Source organism: Strix uralensis, chromosome 5 (assembly GCF_047716275.1).
Source record: "Strix uralensis isolate ZFMK-TIS-50842 chromosome 5, bStrUra1, whole genome shotgun sequence".
NCBI lineage: Eukaryota > Metazoa > Chordata > Aves > Strigiformes > Strigidae > Strix > Strix uralensis.
The window spans coordinates 40,219,316-40,239,775 of record NC_133976.1 but is presented as its reverse complement, the minus strand read 5'-3'; the positions used below and the strand labels follow the sequence as shown (position 1 = coordinate 40,239,775).

Genomic DNA, 20,460 nt, shown 5'->3' with positions numbered 1-20,460 from the left:
TTGTGACGTTCCTCTCCTCCAGCCCCCTGCACCTGCTTCCTTCTCCCCTGCTTTCCACACCCTCCTCCTGCAGTCTCGCTCTCCTCTCCACTGTACCCTTGCACATACTTCTCCCACCAAGTAATGTTTCCAGTCGAGGGGCAGCTCTTTGGTGTGTAGCAAAGAGATTAAGGAGGTTCATACAATCACCATATTCATATAATGACATTTTAGAGTAGAAGGAACAAACGTTTCCTGTTTGTGAAGCACTTTTATTAGAAAAAAAAATTATGAAAAAGGCTGTATAACAAATATCAGCTCTGAAGTTGGTCGGAATTTTTCAAGTTGAAACTGAAGTCTGAGGGTTGCGTTTTTCCCAAGACCAGAACAGTTTGTCCAAGTCATGGTTTTGCTTTTTTATAACCAGAATGTCCATGTTCAGAAGTTTTTGCAAGTATCTACATGAAATCCTATGACTGAATTTCATATCCCAAAGGATCAAGATCCTGGTCCAGAAGCATCAGAGAAGATTCCCTCAGCTTCTGTAGAAGCTTTCGGAGTTCTTCTTTTGAAAATACCTAAGAATAAAAAAAAACAACCACATAATGAAGTTGTATTTATTTGCAATGAATAGCATTGATATCAAAATAAATGGTGGTTAAGTTACTAATTTTTCTTCTTTCTCTTTCAGACTGTGAACATCAGATGTTTCAGAATGGCATTTAGTAAAGGACTGGAAGCTAGTAGCAGTATCCGAAGGCAGTATCTGAAGGTAATCTCAAGATAGCTCTGTCTCATAACTGCTACAGAGATTATTGGTAAACAGCCAAGTTTAATTTTCCTGTTATTGCTGGCAGAGATTTTAAGCCAATCCAGGCGAATGCATCACACTATTTTTCTTAGCCTTGATGTTTCTTTTCAGATTTCCAATCCTTGTTTGGTTTTTTGTGTTTTTTGGGATTTTTTGTTTGGGTTTTTTTGTGCAGAGGGGGGGAAGTGTTGTGGTTTAGTGGTGGTTTTTTTGTTTTTTTTTTTTTTTTTTTTTTTTTGCTTGAGTTTGGGTTTTTTTAAGTGATAAAGTTTTTTGGGGTTGTTTTTTAGGCTTTTGGAAGAAAAGAAGGTTAGGGGTAAACCAAGTGCTCCAAACCAAAACTTGCTTATACAGTGTTCTGAAATGTAATGGAAATTTTAAAAATTGAATTACAATTCTACAGTTCAACTTAGAATTACAGAATTGTTTAGGCAGGAAAAGACCTTTAAGATCATTGAGTCCAACTGTTAAGCTTATTTCAATTCAGTAGCCCCCATCCAAAAATTAGTAACTGCACTACTCCGAAGAACTGCTTGTCAAAACACCGGCATCATCCTTGGTGTTTCAAAGTTAACTCTTTGATTCCTTAAGTCAGCATACAAGGAAACTACTACTGCAGTGAATGGGAAGAGATAAAGAAACTTATGATGTTAAGGAACATATGGCATCTTCCTCTCTATATAGAAGCTTTTTCCACAGTCAACCCACAGAGCTTTTAAATGGAAGCTAAGCTGCTGCAGCTCTCACCAACTCACCGTATAAAGCTTGTGTCTCTCAGAAGCAACCATGTCAGCCAGTCGCAGGCACTCCTGATACTGTCCGGTACTATGTAACACCGTATGCAGTAAAAAGCACATCATTGGCAGACACAGCTTTCGCAGCAAAATCATCTGGTGTGTTCGTTCCGGGTCATCCTCAGCATCCTTACCATAGCAAAATAACATATTAGTATTATGAACATCTACCTTTAAAAGGCATCTCAGCATAGCCACATAATTAGTAGCGTCAGAGGCAAAAAACTGGACTAACCAGCCTAGACTGGACTGTCAAATCTGATTTATATGGTAACTGAAGGGGAATCAATCTGTAACAGGTCATAGCAAGGCCAGAGTCAACTAAACAGAAGTACATCAAACTAAGGATGACAAAGGTACAACTGGCTATAATCTGTGCTTTGTGGTCTGCACCATGATATAAAAATTAATTTTACCTCTCTAACGTCAACCATCCATCCTCCATCAACAAACAGCAATACATTGTACATTTTCTCTTTCACATCAGCTGTAAGAGCATCCAGGAGGCCTTTCCAAATACCATAATCCATCTGGCAAAGAAACAAAAAATAAACTACCGCAGAACAAGATCATTTCCAAAGCTATTTTAACACAGACTCTTCACGTAGCTTGCAACAGCCGGCACAGCTCCAATTAAAATTAGAATCTTCAGCTAATGACTGAAACTTAAGAGGCTGCTGCTAACAGCTATTTCCATCCTTGCTTAATTCCCTGTCCAGAGAGTCAGACAGGTTGCTCAGAAGCAAAGCCACTAGAGAAAGATAATTTTAAACTTATTCTGCCATAAAACAAATACTTGTATTAACTGAATACAGTATATTCACACAGGCCAGACACGTAAAAATAACTTTTGGCAAAACAAAACAGCAGCATCTTTTAGAAAAGAAAATACGACAAACACAAGAATAAAGAAGAGTTGATAGCAAAATCAAGTACTCAGATTTATTAATAACTCAATCAACATGTTAGAATGAATATTTACTATTATATTACAATATTATATGTAAAGCTGAGTAGCATAAAAAAAGTCATGAGAATTTACTGTGTTGTGGCATTACTATTCTACTGTCTCAACTCTCTCAACATAAAAGTAGAATAATTTATAATAGAGTTCTTAAGCAATATGAATTAGCAGTCTTCTACTCTGTTTCATTAAACTAAAACTTGAACTTTTACCTACCTCATACTTCTTTTCTTTATGTTCATGGGCCACTTTTTCAGTGAAACTTGCTTGTGATAACAAAGAAGGCTTCTGTGGAGCTGAGTTCATGTGTTTAAACCATTCATTAAAGGTTTCGTGGGCTTCCTGGATTGCAATGGAAACGGTGTTTGGACATTTTAAACTCATATAATTATAAGAATGTCATTAAATGCACAGCTACAGTGCATCCAGGAATCAGAAGTTAAATCAAATGGACAAAGCTTCAAGTTTCACCCCCAAGGCAAAGCCACCATTATATCTAAGTAATAACTTGGAATAGAGCATATTTGAAACTCACCAAATATGCCCGAATACATAAATGTTCCCGTATAGCATTGTCATCTTCAGCTGGAAGTGGAGTATCCATTCCTTGTTCTTCCCATTGGTTATATATTTCTGCTATAGAGTCTTGGGGAATCTTCACAAACACGTCTTTTGCAGCTTCATGTTTCTTGGATGCTATGAGAATGTGAACTGAGTATCAACAGCTTTGTAATTTCCATACTTTGTTTTTATAAACTGACAAACCCATGCTTTTTAACAGACCAGATTCAAAGTTATATCAAATGTAGTGCCAAGAGCCAATGAGAACAAAAAACAACATTTAAAACATCTACAGTATTTGCAAAGTTTAGTACCCAAGAACTTCCTCATGATTGCATTGCTTTGCTTAAGTGCTTCCGCCCTCTGTGCAGGATCAAATACGAGCCAGTCAATCACATCTATTTTCAGCTGATCCGCCTGTAAAAAACAACATATAGATTCATTAACATTTCAAGCATACAGCTGATGTTAGACACATTAAATCTGGTCAGTGAAATACACAAGTTTCTAGAGATCTTTGGATAGCATTATGACATACAAATTAGGATTGCTTTATTCACAACTTCAGTATCAAAAGCTTAGAAAACAATCTCTGCAATCTAGAATAATTCAAAAATCCATTTCTAAGTATTCCCAAGATTGTCAGACCAATGAGTGAGCATCAGCATTCAAAAATTTTTATGGACTATCTCACGTCTTCCTCGAACTTTAATATGAATATGCTGTACAAACATGGTTCATGGAGCCCTTGCTATAATCTTCAGGGGTGTCATCAGCCTGCAACCACAGTTTTCCAACTCTTGCATTAGATAAACTATCTATTTGGCTTAGAGAGTTTAAACTTTGTACTGAACAGCAAAAAAATTGCCACAAGTTTGCAAACTATCAGTTGCTTTCTAAACAGTACTTTGAATGCAAGCTGTTAACAGTACCTCACTGTCACTGAAGTACTGAGTTGGACCCAACTGACACTCAATAGCGACGACAAGGAAACCGCCAGCAAAGGCAACGACTGTCGTAGCTAGACTACGTCACTTGAGCACTTTATAAGGTACATCTGAGAGCCAAAGTATTAATCCTCATAACTCTTAGAAGCTACAATATCATCCTACTCTCAGCTACATCATACTTTGTTATAGTCATTTCATGGGCTTTATCTGCACTTATTGTTTGCATACAGACATGCTGCTCAGCAACATACACCACAGCCCAGAAGATCAAGGACACGTAGAAACAGGAGTTATGAATTCATGCAATTCAACTCTTCACTTGTTCACATGGAAAGCCCATTTCCCTCACAGGCTTCTTCAAGGCAATTTCCACCATTGTTGAAAGAGAAGTATGGATTATCTACAGTAAAACACTCTGCAGTTGATTGCAAACTGAAACATCTGCCCTATACAGTACACTCACCTCTGTTGTGCCCGTATCTAGCATATGGTCATGGTGACTGAATTCACCAGCATCCTTCTTGCGGATGTTTTCAACAACAGTTTTTGTTATGGTTGCAACATCCAGACCTGGGTTAAGAGACAACTACGTAAGAGCAATCATGAATTCAAACTCTCCACAAAGTGAATTTCAGACTCTGGTTGTTGATCTTACTCCTTACCACTAGTAATTCTCCTCAGCCTATTCACACTCACATTGTCAGACTAAATTATAAGCATTTGAGATATGTAATTTATTGCAGGTATTTTATAAGAATGATATTTGAGATAACAGAGAACATCAAATATGGGAAAAATGGTAAGACAACGAACAAGTTTTTCAGTCTGTGCTGGGGACCAGCATAGAGATATATTTGCTAAGACTGCTGATTCCTACAGTTCTGATGGCAAGACTGTGATTTGACAGCAATGTACCAGGAAAAGCTCAGAATAGTTCTTTTGCAGATGCTTAAGCAGGATGTTTTATTTTTGAAACCTTAGCCAAGTTTTTAAAAGAAAATTACTAAAAAATGTTTGAAGAAAAGTTAGACGCTGAAGTCTGCAGTAAATCTATTTCTTCATGAATTGAGTGGCACAGAGGCATTGTCAAACTGGACAGTGTGCTGCTTCACTGTAGTCCCTTTTAGTTTGATGTATAGGTCTGGAAGGAAGCTTACAATTAATGCAAGCAACCCACCACAGCTAAGAACGAACACTATAAATAGGACCAAAAAAAAAATACTCATAACCTTCCTAAATCCACAAACAGGTACATATTTTTATAATTAGTTTTCTGAAACAACATGATCATGTCAAGCTTCAGAGCATATATTTGAGACAGACAGCTGGCATTTACCTCCTGCTGTGTTTGGACATAATCCAGAAACAAAAGGGATATTTAGCTTAATTCAGAAAAAGAACTGCAATTCCAGGTTAGTTAAAAACCGCAGTATACCTACTCGAAGAAGTGATCAGCAAATTAATTTTAATTGAAAAATGAAGAGAGACAGGGAGGAAACAATATCATCTCTGTAGCTAGATCTTGCATTAAAAAATAATGAAAGACAAAATAACCCAGGATATAAAATGATAATTGGAATATCAGCATCTCACCTGCATCTTTTGCTAATTCAAGGCAGTGGTGGCGTTGATCACTTTCAGTAACATCTTCAAGAAATAAAGCATACTGAGCAACAGCTAGCTCTGGGGGCAAGTGGCTAACATAAAATGCTATTAAATCCGTGTGCTTCTCGGACATCATCCGCTGTAGAACAAGAAGCAAATATTTAGAAAAACATACTATATTACTCTGTAAAAATACGTTTAATGTAAAAACATAAATGTGTAACAAATTTCTGATTATTTTGTTCTGATATAGGAAGATTCTTCTTCTCAGCTTCTAAACAGGGATCAATAAAACCATCTCTTCTTTAAGCACTGCTGACAGAAACTTGCATATTAGGCAAGCTTCCATGTATCTCTTGAGAAGAGAGTGTTAACTGCGTCATAGATCTTTCCATCCTGTAACCTTAAGTCTCCTTTTTTTCCTCCTTTACGTCTAAATTACATTAGAGAAAGCAAACTATATTTTCGAAAGCTTACCTGAATGTAGGTCTTTAGGACTTCAACAGAAACTTCCTCCTTATTGCAAACAAATATAAATTCAATTTAAAATCAGATAATGTGGCCAAAAAAAAAAAACTTTACAGGTTACCACTATTACACAGACACAAGGTTATTTGCTTATCCCTGCTTCAGTAATCTACACATTCAAACAGGCTCAGCTGGAAGAATGTTTCTCTTTGAGAGTGATTAAAAAAATATGTGTCTTCTGATACAAAGATTTAGTGTTCCAAGGATTTTCTTTTTCAGCAACTGGATAATATAGTTTTTGGTCTACATGGAAAGCTACTTCTAAAATTGTTTTTAAAATCTTTCCATTTTACCGTATTTTTTTAATTAAGTAAAATGTCGGGCAAACAGATAACTATTGCAGTGTGCTACGTGCACCGCTGTATTATAGAAAATTCTGATGTTCCTCTGTCAAGGTATACATATCATCTGTAATAGCCTATCATAAACAACCAAAGTATAGTCTGAGCATCTGAGACTGCTTTAGCTAAGACTCAAGTGGATGTTACTGTGAAGAACTACCATTTTAGTTCTGTACGTGTAAATGAAATTAGAAATCTTCACTGAAATGTATACCTATATGAATTGTACTCAAACATCAAATAAGGAACATTATGAAAGCTTGCAGAACTGCCTCTTCCCTCAGAGGTCTACCAAGTGTTGATCAAATAATCTTCCAGTAAATTCACCTACTCCAAAATTCCAAAGGCAGTAATCAACAGTTACTCACAATCCCACAATGGAATTTTTGTAAGAAATTGTACCTTTTTTGTCCCCTCTGTTACACATATGCTAATGACTAGTTCTACCATACCTTAGTTTAAAGACCGACTCTATCAAATTTTGAGTCTGGTGAAAAAAATGTGTATGTATATACACATGCACACACAAGTTCCTCTTAATGAACTAAATGTTAACTGACTTCAAAACAAATTTCAACGAGGGAATAAAGTAATGTTTAGAGGCATGAAAAAACATAGTAACTCAGAGCTGCATTTAAATCATCTAAGGAAAACACACATTTGTCTTCTGCCAAAATAGGTTACATTCAGAAACTTATTTGATACATAAGCACTTCTAGATTTTTAAATGGTATAAAAGGAAAGCTTCTAATTACTTGTGATTGCCTTAGAAAAGAGTAATTACAACTATGTGACCCATCTGCATATTTAGCATAAATAGGCTAGGTAGCCAGTAGGCTATACTTAGTATATATTTTGGGAAAAATCGATGAAAGTTTCAGCTAGTACCAATTACCTCAAGCAAAAACATCTATGAACTTACAGCAACAGGTACAATTCCAAGGACTGTGTACAATATCAGTTATGTTCAAAGCATCTTGGCTGCTACGAATAAGCCTAACATTGAAGTTTGAATTGGGTCCTTCTCAATAACAGGATTATGAGTAGAATCCATCATCCTCAAAAAATAATTTTCAAGCTGAACTGGAGGGGAAGAGGATGCTCTTTTCTAATTTTCTAATGACTGTTGTATTTAGGCTCCAAGATCATCGAATACACTATTTAAGCATACAGCTCCTCATCAGCCTGGTAGTAATTTACCGTCATTGTATGTAGTTTATGTATTTACACACAAGCATTTCTACTTCAAAGACTAGCTATTGCTATGACAACAAATCAAATACAAGTTTTGTATAACTTACCTTAGTCTGCAGACCCAAAGTGCGGAAAAACAGAATAAGATGCGTCATGAAACGAAGGAGGTGTCCTGGGAGCACGCTTCTGTCTTTGGAAAGCCATCTGCTAAATTCTTCCATTAAACCTATAGCCACCAAGGAAATGTCAATATTAGCCCTATCGTGGGGAAAACACACCTACAAAATATTTCAAAATTATGCATTTATTCAACAAATATAATTTAGCCTCAAAAACTCAACAAAACAGAACAGCAACAGTTTTGGAAAGGTTTAGCTCTTTGGCTTAAGCATCTGCTGTGTGTATTCTGTACTTTCTCAGGAAAAGTTATAGCAATAGTCTCATATATATTCTGACGCATTTACATGATTTCATGAGTGCTTTGAAAACGATCTTGTATGTCAAACTGCAGAAAGTCCTTACAGTTCTTGATTAAAGAAGCAGCTCAGCTTTTAGGTGGAGTTTGCCTACTGTGTGCTTCTAAAATCCATTCACATCTAAGTTTCTGGAAAGGTCACTAGAAATAATGTAGTCAGTTGACATTTAGAAATCACTTAGAGAAAAGCTCACCATCCACATCTCCCAGTATAATGAATTTCTGAATCACATGATAGTGTTCTTGGTTCTCCTCTATAACCCTCTGGGAAGAGAAAAAGAAAGTTCAAACTTTGAATAAAATCTTATAGCATAATGTATAAAAAGCGCAAACATAAATAAATTAAGCAAAGGTTCCTTAGGGAAAAAAGCTATCCTATTTCAAAGGGCATAAAGAGCAGGAGAAAAAGCACTTGCTATCTCAATGTCAAATTACAAGAATATTGACAAACCGGAAGAACGAACCAGAATATAGATCTGTGGAGTTAATACTTTCATGGAAGAGATCCAAGACTAAGGGGAGAATAAATAACAATGTTACAGAGAATACATTCTACAAAGTCACAGAAGCAGCAACAATGTGTATAAATCCTTGAAGAAAAGGCCTGCAAAATTTACTTGAGGAGGAAGAGATTTTTTTTTTCCGGTAGAGGAATTAATGCATGAAGTACAATTCAAATGCACCTGTAAAGTTGCTATATGGTGAGGACTGCACTGGAACGGCAAAGGGCACTGGGTGTATCTGTGGCTGACTGCATCAATCCGTAATCACAGAATCATTCAGGTTGGAAAAGATGCCTGGGATCATCAAGTCCAACCATCAGCCCTACTCTACAAAGTTCTCCCCTACACCATATCCCCCAGCATCTCATCTACACGACCCTTAAATACATCCAGGGATGGTGACTCCACCACCTCCCTGGGCAGCCTATTCCACTGTCTGACCACTCTTTCTGTGAAAAATTTTTTCCTAATGTCCAGTCTAAACCTCCCCTGTTGCAGTTTAAAGCCATTCCCTCTTGTTCTGTCACTAATCACCTGTGAGAAGAGACCAGCACCAACCTCTCTACAATGTCCTTTCAGGTAGGTGTAGAGAGTGATGAGGTCTCCCCTCAGCCTTCTCTTCCTCAAACTGAGCAGTCCCAGATCCTTCAATTGCTCATTATAGGATCTGTTCCCCAGGCCCTTCACCGGCTTCATTGCCCTCCTCTGCACTCGCTCCAGTGCCTCGATATCCCTCTCGTATTGAGGTGCCCAAAACTGGACACAATACTCCAGGTGTGTAATCTTTCAGCATGTCTTTCTTTGTCTTAGCAAGATGATAAATGCTCTATGTCTATTCCATCAAATAAAAGCAAGCATAGTTTCAATTTAATCTTTACAAAATTAACATATAAGTTATATATTCCATCTTAAATAAAGTAAGTATCCTGGGTGTTAAAAGTAACAAAGAAACACAGTCTGTTTAAGCAAATATGCTTTTAAATTTTGAAAGGCCTGTTTTAAAATATGCACACAAGCCTCCTATAAAGAAAACAGCATGTAAGCAATCTTTGCACATTTTATCAAAGTGTTAAATAGTTGATTTACTCTGTCTGCTTTGTGTGTGTGTGACAACACTTGACAGTCAGCTGTTTCTTTAGTACACCCAGCTAGTTTGGCAGATATGGGACAAGACAAAACCTGAATCTTTTTCATCATTAAAGGTGGCAGCATACAGAAAAATCTATTTGAATTGAGAAATTACACAACAGAGGTAGAAAACCTAAAATAAATCACTGTGCATGCTTGAGCATTTCGTTAATACTGCAGTAAAAGTAGAACCTAGCGAATAGTTCAAAATGGTAAACAGTGAAGAGAAACACTGTAATTAAAATGTACCTTTTTGTCTGTTGCCTGAAGTTCTTCAAAAACTTTTTCTGAGGTCCAGCTTCGAAGTAGGAGAGAAAAGGCAAAAAAACATTACCCTGAATATTCCAAACAGATCAGACAGGATCCTTTGTTCAGTGTAGGAGCACAATTTTACTTAAAACTTACTTTGTTTCTAAATAATCTCTAGGGAGCTCTTCCATCTCCTCTGCAATTATTACTGAAGTTCGTATTTCCTGTTCAACAAGAGTGTCCACCATGACCCTGAAATATGCCCAAACTGTATCTTCCCAGGTATCGCAGACTGGAAGAAGCTACATATCAAAAAAACAGAGCAAAAAGTATAAAGGGATGGAGAACTATCAGAATATGAACATCAACTGTAATTTAGGATCAGATTTTCGGGCACTAAAGCAGACTAATAACCACCTTGAACAGCAGCTTTTCCTTCATCAAAACAGGATACAAGATATCCTTTAACTGAATAATGCTCTTGTTGTTTGATTATTTAATATCAAAGGTAGTCAATAGAAATCATCCTATCCCCCTTCCAGAGGCAGCACCACTCTTACACCATTCCCCCTCTTGTGTACCACCTCAGAAAGCCAATCCAGATGAAGACTATCCACTCTTCTGTCCAATCATTATTCAGCAGGATCACTTTGCCTTACTGATTTATGTCATGGTTGCACAAGTCTCAGTGCAGTAGTGAGTGGCGAAGGCTAGGAGGAAGGGAGCACCACTGCTGTGGTAATATAAAGAATTTTATATCCAGTTCTTCTTTGAATCTTGCTAGACTCTTTCAGCAGTGAAACCCTGGGACAAGTTCCAGAGAAAACACTGCATTTCATGAAACACTCCTTACAGTAATTTCCAAATTACTGAAATTCAATGTCATTAAATGTCTCTGGTCTGTCACAAGAAGGTAAGTATCTTCTGTTCTGTAAGTCTGTAAAATTTTACAATGCCTTTTTTCCTGTAAAAGAGCTAATTTTAAATTTCAGTAAATAAAACCTGAAAACATTCCCTATTCCCCCTCTTTATATTTTCTGAATTATTTTGATTTCTTCTGCATCGTATCAAGATGGGAGGGCAGGGGGGCAAGAAATCAAGCTCCTCAAGTAGTAGCTTACCACTGATTACTGTAACAGCAAGGAAACTTTTATGATAGTCTGCAGTGTTCCTCATTGTTCTTAAAAAATTTTAAAAATCACTAGTTAGAAGTGGGAGAGCACAAAAGCATCTGGAGGATTAAAACTAATAAAAAGAGAAAACTACTTAAAGATAAAAGCACCGTACAGAGTATAAAACCTACTGATAATGAAATTTGGGTAAAGAAGAATCTTTGGATATACCAAGTCATCTATAAGAATACTGTGCATGAGCAGGAAAGTGACTATATAAGCTCTTAAATAATACTAAACTAGAAAAGAACTAAAATAACAACATTAAAACTGTTTGTACTGAAAGTCATCAGAAATAACACTAAGAAAAGTCTATTGTATATTTAATTAAGGCACGTCAATCCTACAGAGAACGTCTACTGAAGCAGCAATGTTTGCTATTGTCCTGATTACTAGATCTTTAAAAATACAATAACCAGTAATTGCAGTATTTCTGATGATATCACTGTCACATGAGAAAGAAAATGCACAACTACCAAACACCACTTACAAGGAGGCTTGACATACCTGTTTGAGGTTTCCACTCAGTGCTGCATAGATTGCTCTCTCATATCTATTGAACTGCTCCTAAAATAAACAGTAAAAAAATGTAACTTTTAATTACAAAGCATATAAATTTTATAGTCAATTTACATTTTATTGCAGATTAATCCATTACAAAATGTTCCATCTAACAGTTTCCAAGAAAAGCTGGAAAATCACAGGACACACCGGGAGCCAAAATAAGAATGGCAAGTGACTTCCCCTTCACTGGCATCCCCTTGTAACCTATCTGAAAAATTTATATTGACCTGGAAAGAAAGCAACATTTTTTCTTTCCCATTCAATTAAGGCAAGATGAAAGTCAAAGTCAGTATCAGCAGTTTCACTTTCAATCAAATAAAAAAGTCAAGACATTTCCTAAGCCTGAAAAATTGGTGCTGATTATGTAGATTTCTCAGTACAAGAGAAGTGAAATACATGCTACTTCAAAGTCGTCTTAGAAACATTAATTGCAAATCCTATAAGCAGCAAACACAGAGGGGGTAGGTTTATTTAAAGTAATTTTACAGAATTCAGAAAAGTTCAAATTTATATATTAATACCAAGCAAATCAACATTATCTTACCTCTTCAGCCATACGCCAACAACTTATTTTCCAAATGCATCTGTATGGATTCCCTTGAACAGGCTCCAGCTCTTTTCCTACATGCAAAGAATAATAAAAAAAAAAGAAAAAAAAAAGAAAAAGGTGCTATTAAAAAAAAGAGAAATCAGTAACAAGGTAAAGCCTATTTTCTGTTACTAACCCAATTTCAATCCCTTTGCAACTCTTCCCAAAGCATTTTGATGCTTTTGACTGGACTGTAAGGTGGCTTTTCTGGGAAGTTTGGTAAATGCACATCTTAAAGTTACAGTATTTTGAAAGCTTAGCTGCTGTCTAGCTTTGAAGAAAATAATGTTTTTGACCATAACATATGTTTACATTTTGAAAACACAAAGTTAAGAAGAAAAGGAACTTTTGTATCTTAAGGAATAAAAACTTCTAAAAAATGTCACTGCTTCAGCCCTTCTATTCTGCATTCATCTGCATGAGGGCATGCATTGTGGAATTAAACCCCACATAACAGCAGGCTAGGTAGGTACACTCAAAGCAAGGCTAGGACACTGGTGAAGCATGCAGATCAAAGTAACAGGCTATCAGGATTTTAAAAGTAGAAAAGCATTATGCCTTCCAGACCTGGCTATGTACAACACTTAGACATGTTCTTAAATTCTTTGTGAAATCCTGCAATGTCCTGAGCATAAAGAGAAGGCACTGTTATAAGTAGGACTGTGTTCAAGGAACCCCAGAAACAAGGAAAAATGTAATTTAACAATTTTCAAATATTTTAAAAGCATCTCTTTTTCCTGCATTTACATTTGTTGAACTCTGGTCCTACTATACCTTTCTGAAGCTGGATATAGAGTCCAACTTTGAGTCTGTAAGCAACAAAGTGTTTGCTAGGTGGCACAAGTCAGATGTTGAGAAAATACAGACTGAGATATAATATGGAGGTGTAGAAGACCTGTCCGGAACTCTGAGACATCTATTTCCTAGTGATTACGCTTGATTTTCAAAAAGAAGGTGACTTTAGCACGTTAAGTGGATTCAGTGAACTCATACCTTCAACTAAAATATTTTCATATTAGTGTTTACACGTTCAACAGACATGGTAAAATATTTTAGATACATAAAAGGCTCTTAAGGTGAAAAGAAAGAGCTATTTCTCTTTACTACAGACAGATATTAAGAGAAAGCCCTCTGCCCTATTTCTACATCTGTCTCAAATGCACTTTGAAGCCGGTACCTCCATTTATGTTAGGATCATGATACAATTTCCATCCTTCCAAAGTTGCAGCTCTCCAGGCCTGACCACACCGTTTGCATAAACGCTGTGCCTGAAAAATAACGGATTTTCTCAGCAACAGACTTCAAGGTAGGAAAACCACCAGCTTCTCCTTTAAAAATTTGAACATTAAAATAATGAATTTGTGGGGAGATTCTACTAGGCAAAAAATAAACACAAAGAATCTTAAACTCAAAACAACTGAAAGATCTCGAAGTAAATAAAACGTCATCAATTTTTTTTTCACTGAACACTTTAGTTTTTCAGCCAGTATTTATAGCAATGCGAGAAGTATTTTACAGTCTCATCTCTGCTAGCTTAAACAGCTGTTATGCATCCTTCTGGTAAGTTTAGTTTAAGGTGGTGTCTTGTTGCTTAGATGTATAATCCATTTCTTCACACAGTTGATGTGGCCTTCCAAACCCCCCATGCACTTCTAAAAACAGCAACCCCACCTTTCCCATAATGATATTCAATAATCTATCCACTAGCACACAGAGGTTTAATTCAAAGTTATTTTGAACAGCATGGAAAGTAGAACAGAAACTGTACAAAAAAAGCTTGCCTACAATTCTTCCAATCCTACACCCCTGAAAGAAAAAAAAAAAAGTCAGCTGAAGATTATCTAATTAGTCTGACTGGTACTGTTCCAGGACTCACAGTATGAACAGTGAGAGAAATTGCAATATGCAGTCTTAGTTTGTTTAGCCAAATTGTGTTCTTTTCACACTGGAAGGCTTGCAGACATTCACCCATTTTGGGAATAGTGACTAACAGTAAATTTAAAGAATAGACAAGCAAGTTGTTCTAGCTTATCTGCTGTGTATTACCTATTGTACAGCAAATGAACAGAGGTTCATTCTTAGTTTAGAGTAAACTCAAAAGTACTTTGACTTACTCTGTCGGTAGTGAATAATCCAATTTATGCTTATCAGTAGGAATATGATAGCAGTGACTGCAGAACAACTGATGCTGCAAATTTATACTCATATTTACACCTGCCCTGCAGCAATATGCTCATGTGACCATACTATCAGAAAATTAATAGATGTCCATCATATTAGAACAGAATACTAGCAAGGAATCATAGTCCTAAGTCTAAGGTCTTGGGCACAAGAATCTCAAGTCCCTTTTATTCCCCTCATTATTCAAATGTCATTATATATACATAGAGCCTGGTATCAGTTTCCAACTGAGGCCTTTAGACAACACCACAACACAAGTATTTACATGATTAAGTCATGAAAGCCACTTCACAACTGCAAATCATTATTCAGAACAGCTCTAGGACTGAAACTGCCTGGATGTTACTCAGCTGAGGATTAATGCAAAGTATACACATCACATATTCTCTATGGTGGGGGAACAAGCAGACTTATGTGAGAGCATTAATGGAGAATAAAAATGTGCTTTCTAGAATACTCAGTTAAAGTCTATCAGAGTTTTCACTGCTGAAGACCCTGCCAAACAATAAAGGTAAGAAAACAAAAGGCAGAAAGAAAGAAAGAAAAGTTGTTTTAACTACTAGGAGTAACCACTGTAAATAACTACATTTCTTCTGATGGCACTATTAGCCTACAGAGCTTGTACAGTGGTCCCCAGTCCTGGGGCACATCTCCAAATGTACCATTGCAACTGTTTGTACAACAACATGATAAAAACAGGCCTGGCTCTCTCCCTCAACTCCACTCAGATCATATACCCAAGGGAACGTTACAGGAGCAGAGCAAGTAAAGTTTGCTTAATTTGATTCCTAAAAAAAGCATACATCAAACCTGTCTAGTTAAAATTGCAAGCGTATTCTACTCTAATATATCTAGAAGGAAGCCTGTTTAATCCCCTGATTATTAGAGCTGCAGTTAGGAAGTTCTTTGTAACATTCTGTATGTTTGTGTGGCAGTATTTAGTATCAAGCAACTACAGTAAAAAAATATTGTCAAACAAAAAACCCAAAGATACATTTTTTCCATAACATCTATTCTACATCCAAAATTACTTAACTAAATGCAAGATGCTATTAAAATACTAATTTAGCAGTTCATCACTGTCAGTATTGATAATAAATTGAAAATTAAATCACTATAAACCAAATTTAAACAGACATTTTAGTACACAGTTTTTCATCAGCTTTAATAGTAAGATTTAAAATAAGTTACACTAGTTAACCAAGAAGATACTATAACTATCTGCAGCTTACCTCATCTGTCATTCCTGCTCTGATGAGAGTGAAGAGATACTTCAGTAACCTTGCATCATCTTCTCGGTCCAAATCATCAAGTGGCAGTTTCTGTCTTATAGGAGCATCTGGATCCTGCAAGGAAAAGTCACTATCTATCCACACAACGCCTACATGCCTCTCCTGATGATTTCCTGCCCTGTTTTACGATTTGGAGTCACTTTTTCACGTTGGAACAATCTGTACAACCCATATAATATCTAGCATGATACTTCCCCGTCTTTCCTCTCTCATTTCCTTTATTCCTCTTCTGTCACTGTTCCTATCAGAAGGAGCCATTGCAATTTCTTTATTTACTCCACCACCTTGTTTTTTGTCCCAAACTTTTCACCTTCCAGCTCTTCTCACCTTCAAACAGCCTCTCCCCTTCTGCCTCTTTACCTATCAGACTGTGTCTCCTCCTCCACCTTGTAACTGAGAAGGCTTTTCACAACAGCTGTACTTCCTTCTATTTAATCCAAACAGATTTTCTCAAGCCAATCAATACCTCAGATCACTCTTGAGCTGAATTAATCTTCTATGACTGCTTTGCTGTCACTGAGACAGTTCATTACCTCCTTCTACTGGAGAGTCCTTTCTTTCCTTGACTTCCCTCCTATTAGCTTTTCCTATAGTAGCTCTCAAGGAATCCCATCAGGACTTGGTTTCATTGTACCAGTTACTGTATAAAGATAGCATGCCCTTATCTGCAACGGCTTCCAAACAGTTTTATAAGCTTTTCTGGTTAGGAACATGAGTTTGTTTCAGGCATAGAAAGTACTAATAAAACCATTTACTTCACCAAATAGACCACAGGTACTTGTCATGAGGGGTGGGGTGGGTGTATGAAAGTGAATGCTGGAAGAAAACAGAAATCCACATATCCCAGAAGGAACTCCGGAGGTGCCCTGCCTCACAATATCTGTTTTAGATAGTACAACTACTTTTGGATAGCACATCTATCTAAAAATTGGTGGAAGGCTGTGAAAATAGCATATATGGTCTAATCCATTTTGAAACCAAACCTTATTTTTAAATAATACTTACCAACTCTGTTACCAGAGCTCGAGAACTTCCAATGTATGTATTCAACTGTCGCTGCTTCAGGGTATGTAGTGTGTTCTCCCTGAAAACAGTGAAATGTTTTTCAGGAAAATGTTTTTTAGCAAGCAACTTTTAATAAGACACAAATATTGAAAAACAGTTTTTGTTATATGGATTATGGTTACAGAAGAGACACACCTGGTTTGGTTGGTTTACCAATGAACTATATTACTGTTGTGAAAATGCAACATTTCACAAGGAGTACAATATCAGAATCAATTCACATGTCTTTGATTTATTTCAAAAGCATCCATCATTTCAATCATTGATGTATTCAACTATGTATTGATTTCTGCATGATGAAAATTTCCCATTACCATTCACTATAAAGTCAGTCGAGGACAGGAATTCAACTTAGGATGAACACATGAGTCCAAAAGCCTGTATTCACTGGCCATTAAAAGCAGGTTTATTCTAGGCATCTAGCATGAAAGGCAGTCTTTGGGCTTTTCTGCTGTAAAACTCATCATTGATAATAAAGATGACAGTAACAGCTTCTGGTGAAGGGTCAATGACACAAAATGACAACAAGAACTTAAACAGGCAAAAATTAAAGCCAGACAAAGAAGTGACCACCTGAGAAACACAGAATAAAAATGGTTTTATCCAGTGTAAATAACAGGCTGAGCAGCAGGTGACAATCTCTTATTGTGCCTTACTATGAAAAATCAAATCTGTATTCAGGTTAAGATTAATTTAAGTCACTTAGATGGTCTTCCTTCCACCCTTGCCTCCCAAAAGCAGTAACTGACTTTTGAGAAGATATACTTCAGCAGATGGGTAGGAAATCTCAATTCTTACATCTAAGAATTTAAAGAAAAGTGAATGAACTGAACAACTTTTAAAAATCCACTTTTTTTAAAGAGTGATTCTGTGTCTGTGCCTGTGAATCCTACACTTGATGGGAGCATGTATACAGTCAAAGAAAGTCTGAACTCACCAATATACAGATTTTGCATAAAACTCAATATTATCGGAGAAGTCCCCAATATCATCCTTGGCAATGCTCTCTAGCCAATCCACCACCAGCTGGAATAAAATTAAATTGCATTTTTAAAACAAACATGTTACAATATGTTAACTGTCTTCTCTCATCTCTGCATCTACTCGTTATCTACATGGTAACCAAAGGCGTACGCATCCTGAAGGCTATTCCACTTTCATTTGAAGCATCCAATATGAAGGTTGTTTAGGCACTTGATCTCTATTTCTCACTAAATGCTGCAGTTACTACAGTGCTACTTAATAGTTCATTAATCACCATCAACAGTAACAGATGCTCCAAATGGGAATAGCTCTCAGCCTTCCATCCTCTCCAAGCTAGCCTGAAAAAGCATTATTTTTATGCATACAAAGAATAAAACACTTCAGTGAATATAAAAGAATATTAGAAACACCTTAAAAAAGTGCATAGAGCATTAGTGTTATAAACATTTCAGTGTCTACTGATCTATTTCCATTCTCATCTTAAAAACTTTCCATCATACCTGGCTTTGTCGAACAAGTGAATCTTTCTGAAACAAGTTGTCTACATTCGTTTTTTCACTAGCAGTTAATACCTATTTAAGAAAACGCTGATTATTATTTCATGGAAAAGAAAACTTGCCACAAAACCACAAATACCAAACTGGACACACACTAACTCATAAACTTTCTACAAGTTCAGTATGCTACCTCTCCCCTACCCCTTTTTTAAACATAGATGACAGTATACATTTGTTTTATTTGGATGGTTTTTCACATCCAGTTACAGTAGAAATCATGAAAATGAGATTCAGAATATAATTCACAAATGTATGGTCACAGAAAGATTCTACATAGAAGATCCACTGATTTCACTGACTGGACTCATATTATCCTAAATCCCATTTATTACTGTATACATAAAAAAAGACATTTTCCAAGACCATATGCACATTTAACATGAACAAGTGAAAAACAAAAACCAAAAAACCCAGCCCCAGAATCCTGATCCTTCTATCTGCTCTCCTGCATTAATTTAGCTTTCATTAGACTTGCAACAAAAAGAGAACAGAAGATGCATTTTCCTAAAAAAGATAGGAGGAGACTGTTTTTTGGCACAACGGTGTTTCATTTAATAGTGACAACTTAGCAGTGGGAATCCTAGAAGAAGCTATTTTATGACTGAGAAAAAAGCAACTGCGACCATAAATTTTATAAAGGCAGAGTCACTTTACTTATTGTTTTGTCTTCCTAAGCATATTCTGGCAGCAAAGGCTGGAAGCACTACATTGACATAGACAAGAAGACTGCAGCTGAAACAAGAATGCTAAAAAATTTGGATTTCCCTTGAGATAAATTGGAATCAGGATTGCAAAGGCTAGACAACTTGAGACCACATGTTGTTCTTTTAGGCAAAGCAAAGTTATCTCCGACCTATGAGAACATTACAGCTACTGATGCAACTTTTAAAAAGGAATAGTTATTCCTAGTGGATTTTCCAAGTGTATGTGGAATACTTAAGGAATTAACATAAGAGTATAGTTGATAATATTTTTTACCCTAGTATTTTCTCTTTAGAACTGAATTTTTAAATTCAGTTTTCACTATATATGAAATAATTCAATATTTGTCTTGATAAAAATCAAATCAGTCTCATGTTTTGTTCACATTCTTTCACCTTTGAATTTTGAGTGGCTGCAATATTGAGATTGTAAAAATAAAATACAAACATTTAGCTTGTATTTAGCTTATTTAGCTTACATCACTTAAAAAAAGCCCCCAAAAGTTCAAGCTTACCGTGATATCAAATGTAGTTTCATCTTCCAGTGCAGACTGTATTCTGTCTCTAGAAATAAAAGTGCAAAATGTTAATGATTAAAATAAAGCTGAGAAAATTCAGCAGAATACATAACAAGTGAAAGTGCTTAAAAATACCTTTACAAAAATGTTCTGTTAAAAAAATACTAGAAGTTGCAAAGGTAATAATAATAGACCCATTTAAAACTTTCATTTCTGTAAACCGATAATAAATAGACATACATATCAGCACCTAATTCCATAAGCAGATTATTAACAGGTACTTAATTACTTCACTCCGTATTTCTAAACTCATAAAAAATATATATCCAAGAAAGTCAGCTCAGTGCAAAAACATAATGTGCTTTTCAAAGGAATTACCTATAAAGCGAGGACAACAGTCTCCAAGTTACCATCTCCTGCTTGAGAAGCCACAAGACACTGGCAGTTTTTGAAAACTTTTGCTGTCCAGGAGTTGCCCGATAAACTATTTTCCCTAGTATATTCACCTGAGGTAAATAAATTTATACAGTTAATATTACCCATCATTCCATTTTTTTCCTAAGCCATTACAGCAATCTTCTCATCATCCTGAATGCTTTCAGACAACCAAGTCTGATTACCATCTCTTCAAAATAGGTAGATGATACTCTACACCATTAATTCTCTTAATTACTAATAAAAGTAATATTAACACAGCCTAGAGGCCAGAAACCAAGAGAGTAGCTTTGTTTTCCAACACACTGTACAAACTCAGG

The 20,460-nt window shown here is 36.1% G+C and overlaps 1 protein-coding gene across 3 annotated transcripts in view; it reads right to left on the bottom strand.

Moving 5' to 3' along the window:
• Positions 1–230: 230 nt before the first annotated feature.
• NUP107 (nucleoporin 107) overlaps positions 231–20,460 on the bottom strand; it is a 31,793-nt gene continuing 11,563 nt past the window's right edge. For all 3 annotated transcript variants that reach the window (XM_074870535.1, XM_074870538.1, XM_074870537.1), the window contains 22 exons: positions 20,084–20,211; positions 19,703–19,751; positions 18,430–18,501; positions 17,883–17,971; positions 16,886–16,964; positions 15,821–15,934; positions 13,585–13,675; positions 12,363–12,439; positions 11,762–11,821; positions 10,239–10,384; positions 10,083–10,131; positions 8,397–8,466; positions 7,835–7,953; positions 6,142–6,180; positions 5,653–5,803; positions 4,523–4,629; positions 3,424–3,526; positions 3,084–3,244; positions 2,765–2,890; positions 2,001–2,114; positions 1,546–1,713; positions 231–557 (listed from right to left, as the gene is read on the bottom strand). In XM_074870535.1, coding sequence (XP_074726636.1) covers positions 450–557; positions 1,546–1,713; positions 2,001–2,114; positions 2,765–2,890; positions 3,084–3,244; positions 3,424–3,526; positions 4,523–4,629; positions 5,653–5,803; positions 6,142–6,180; positions 7,835–7,953; positions 8,397–8,466; positions 10,083–10,131; positions 10,239–10,384; positions 11,762–11,821; positions 12,363–12,439; positions 13,585–13,675; positions 15,821–15,934; positions 16,886–16,964; positions 17,883–17,971; positions 18,430–18,501; positions 19,703–19,751; positions 20,084–20,211 — 2,220 coding nt within the window. In that variant the 3' untranslated portion in view covers positions 231–449. The remainder of the gene's footprint in view (positions 558–1,545; positions 1,714–2,000; positions 2,115–2,764; positions 2,891–3,083; positions 3,245–3,423; positions 3,527–4,522; positions 4,630–5,652; positions 5,804–6,141; positions 6,181–7,834; positions 7,954–8,396; positions 8,467–10,082; positions 10,132–10,238; positions 10,385–11,761; positions 11,822–12,362; positions 12,440–13,584; positions 13,676–15,820; positions 15,935–16,885; positions 16,965–17,882; positions 17,972–18,429; positions 18,502–19,702; positions 19,752–20,083; positions 20,212–20,460) is intronic.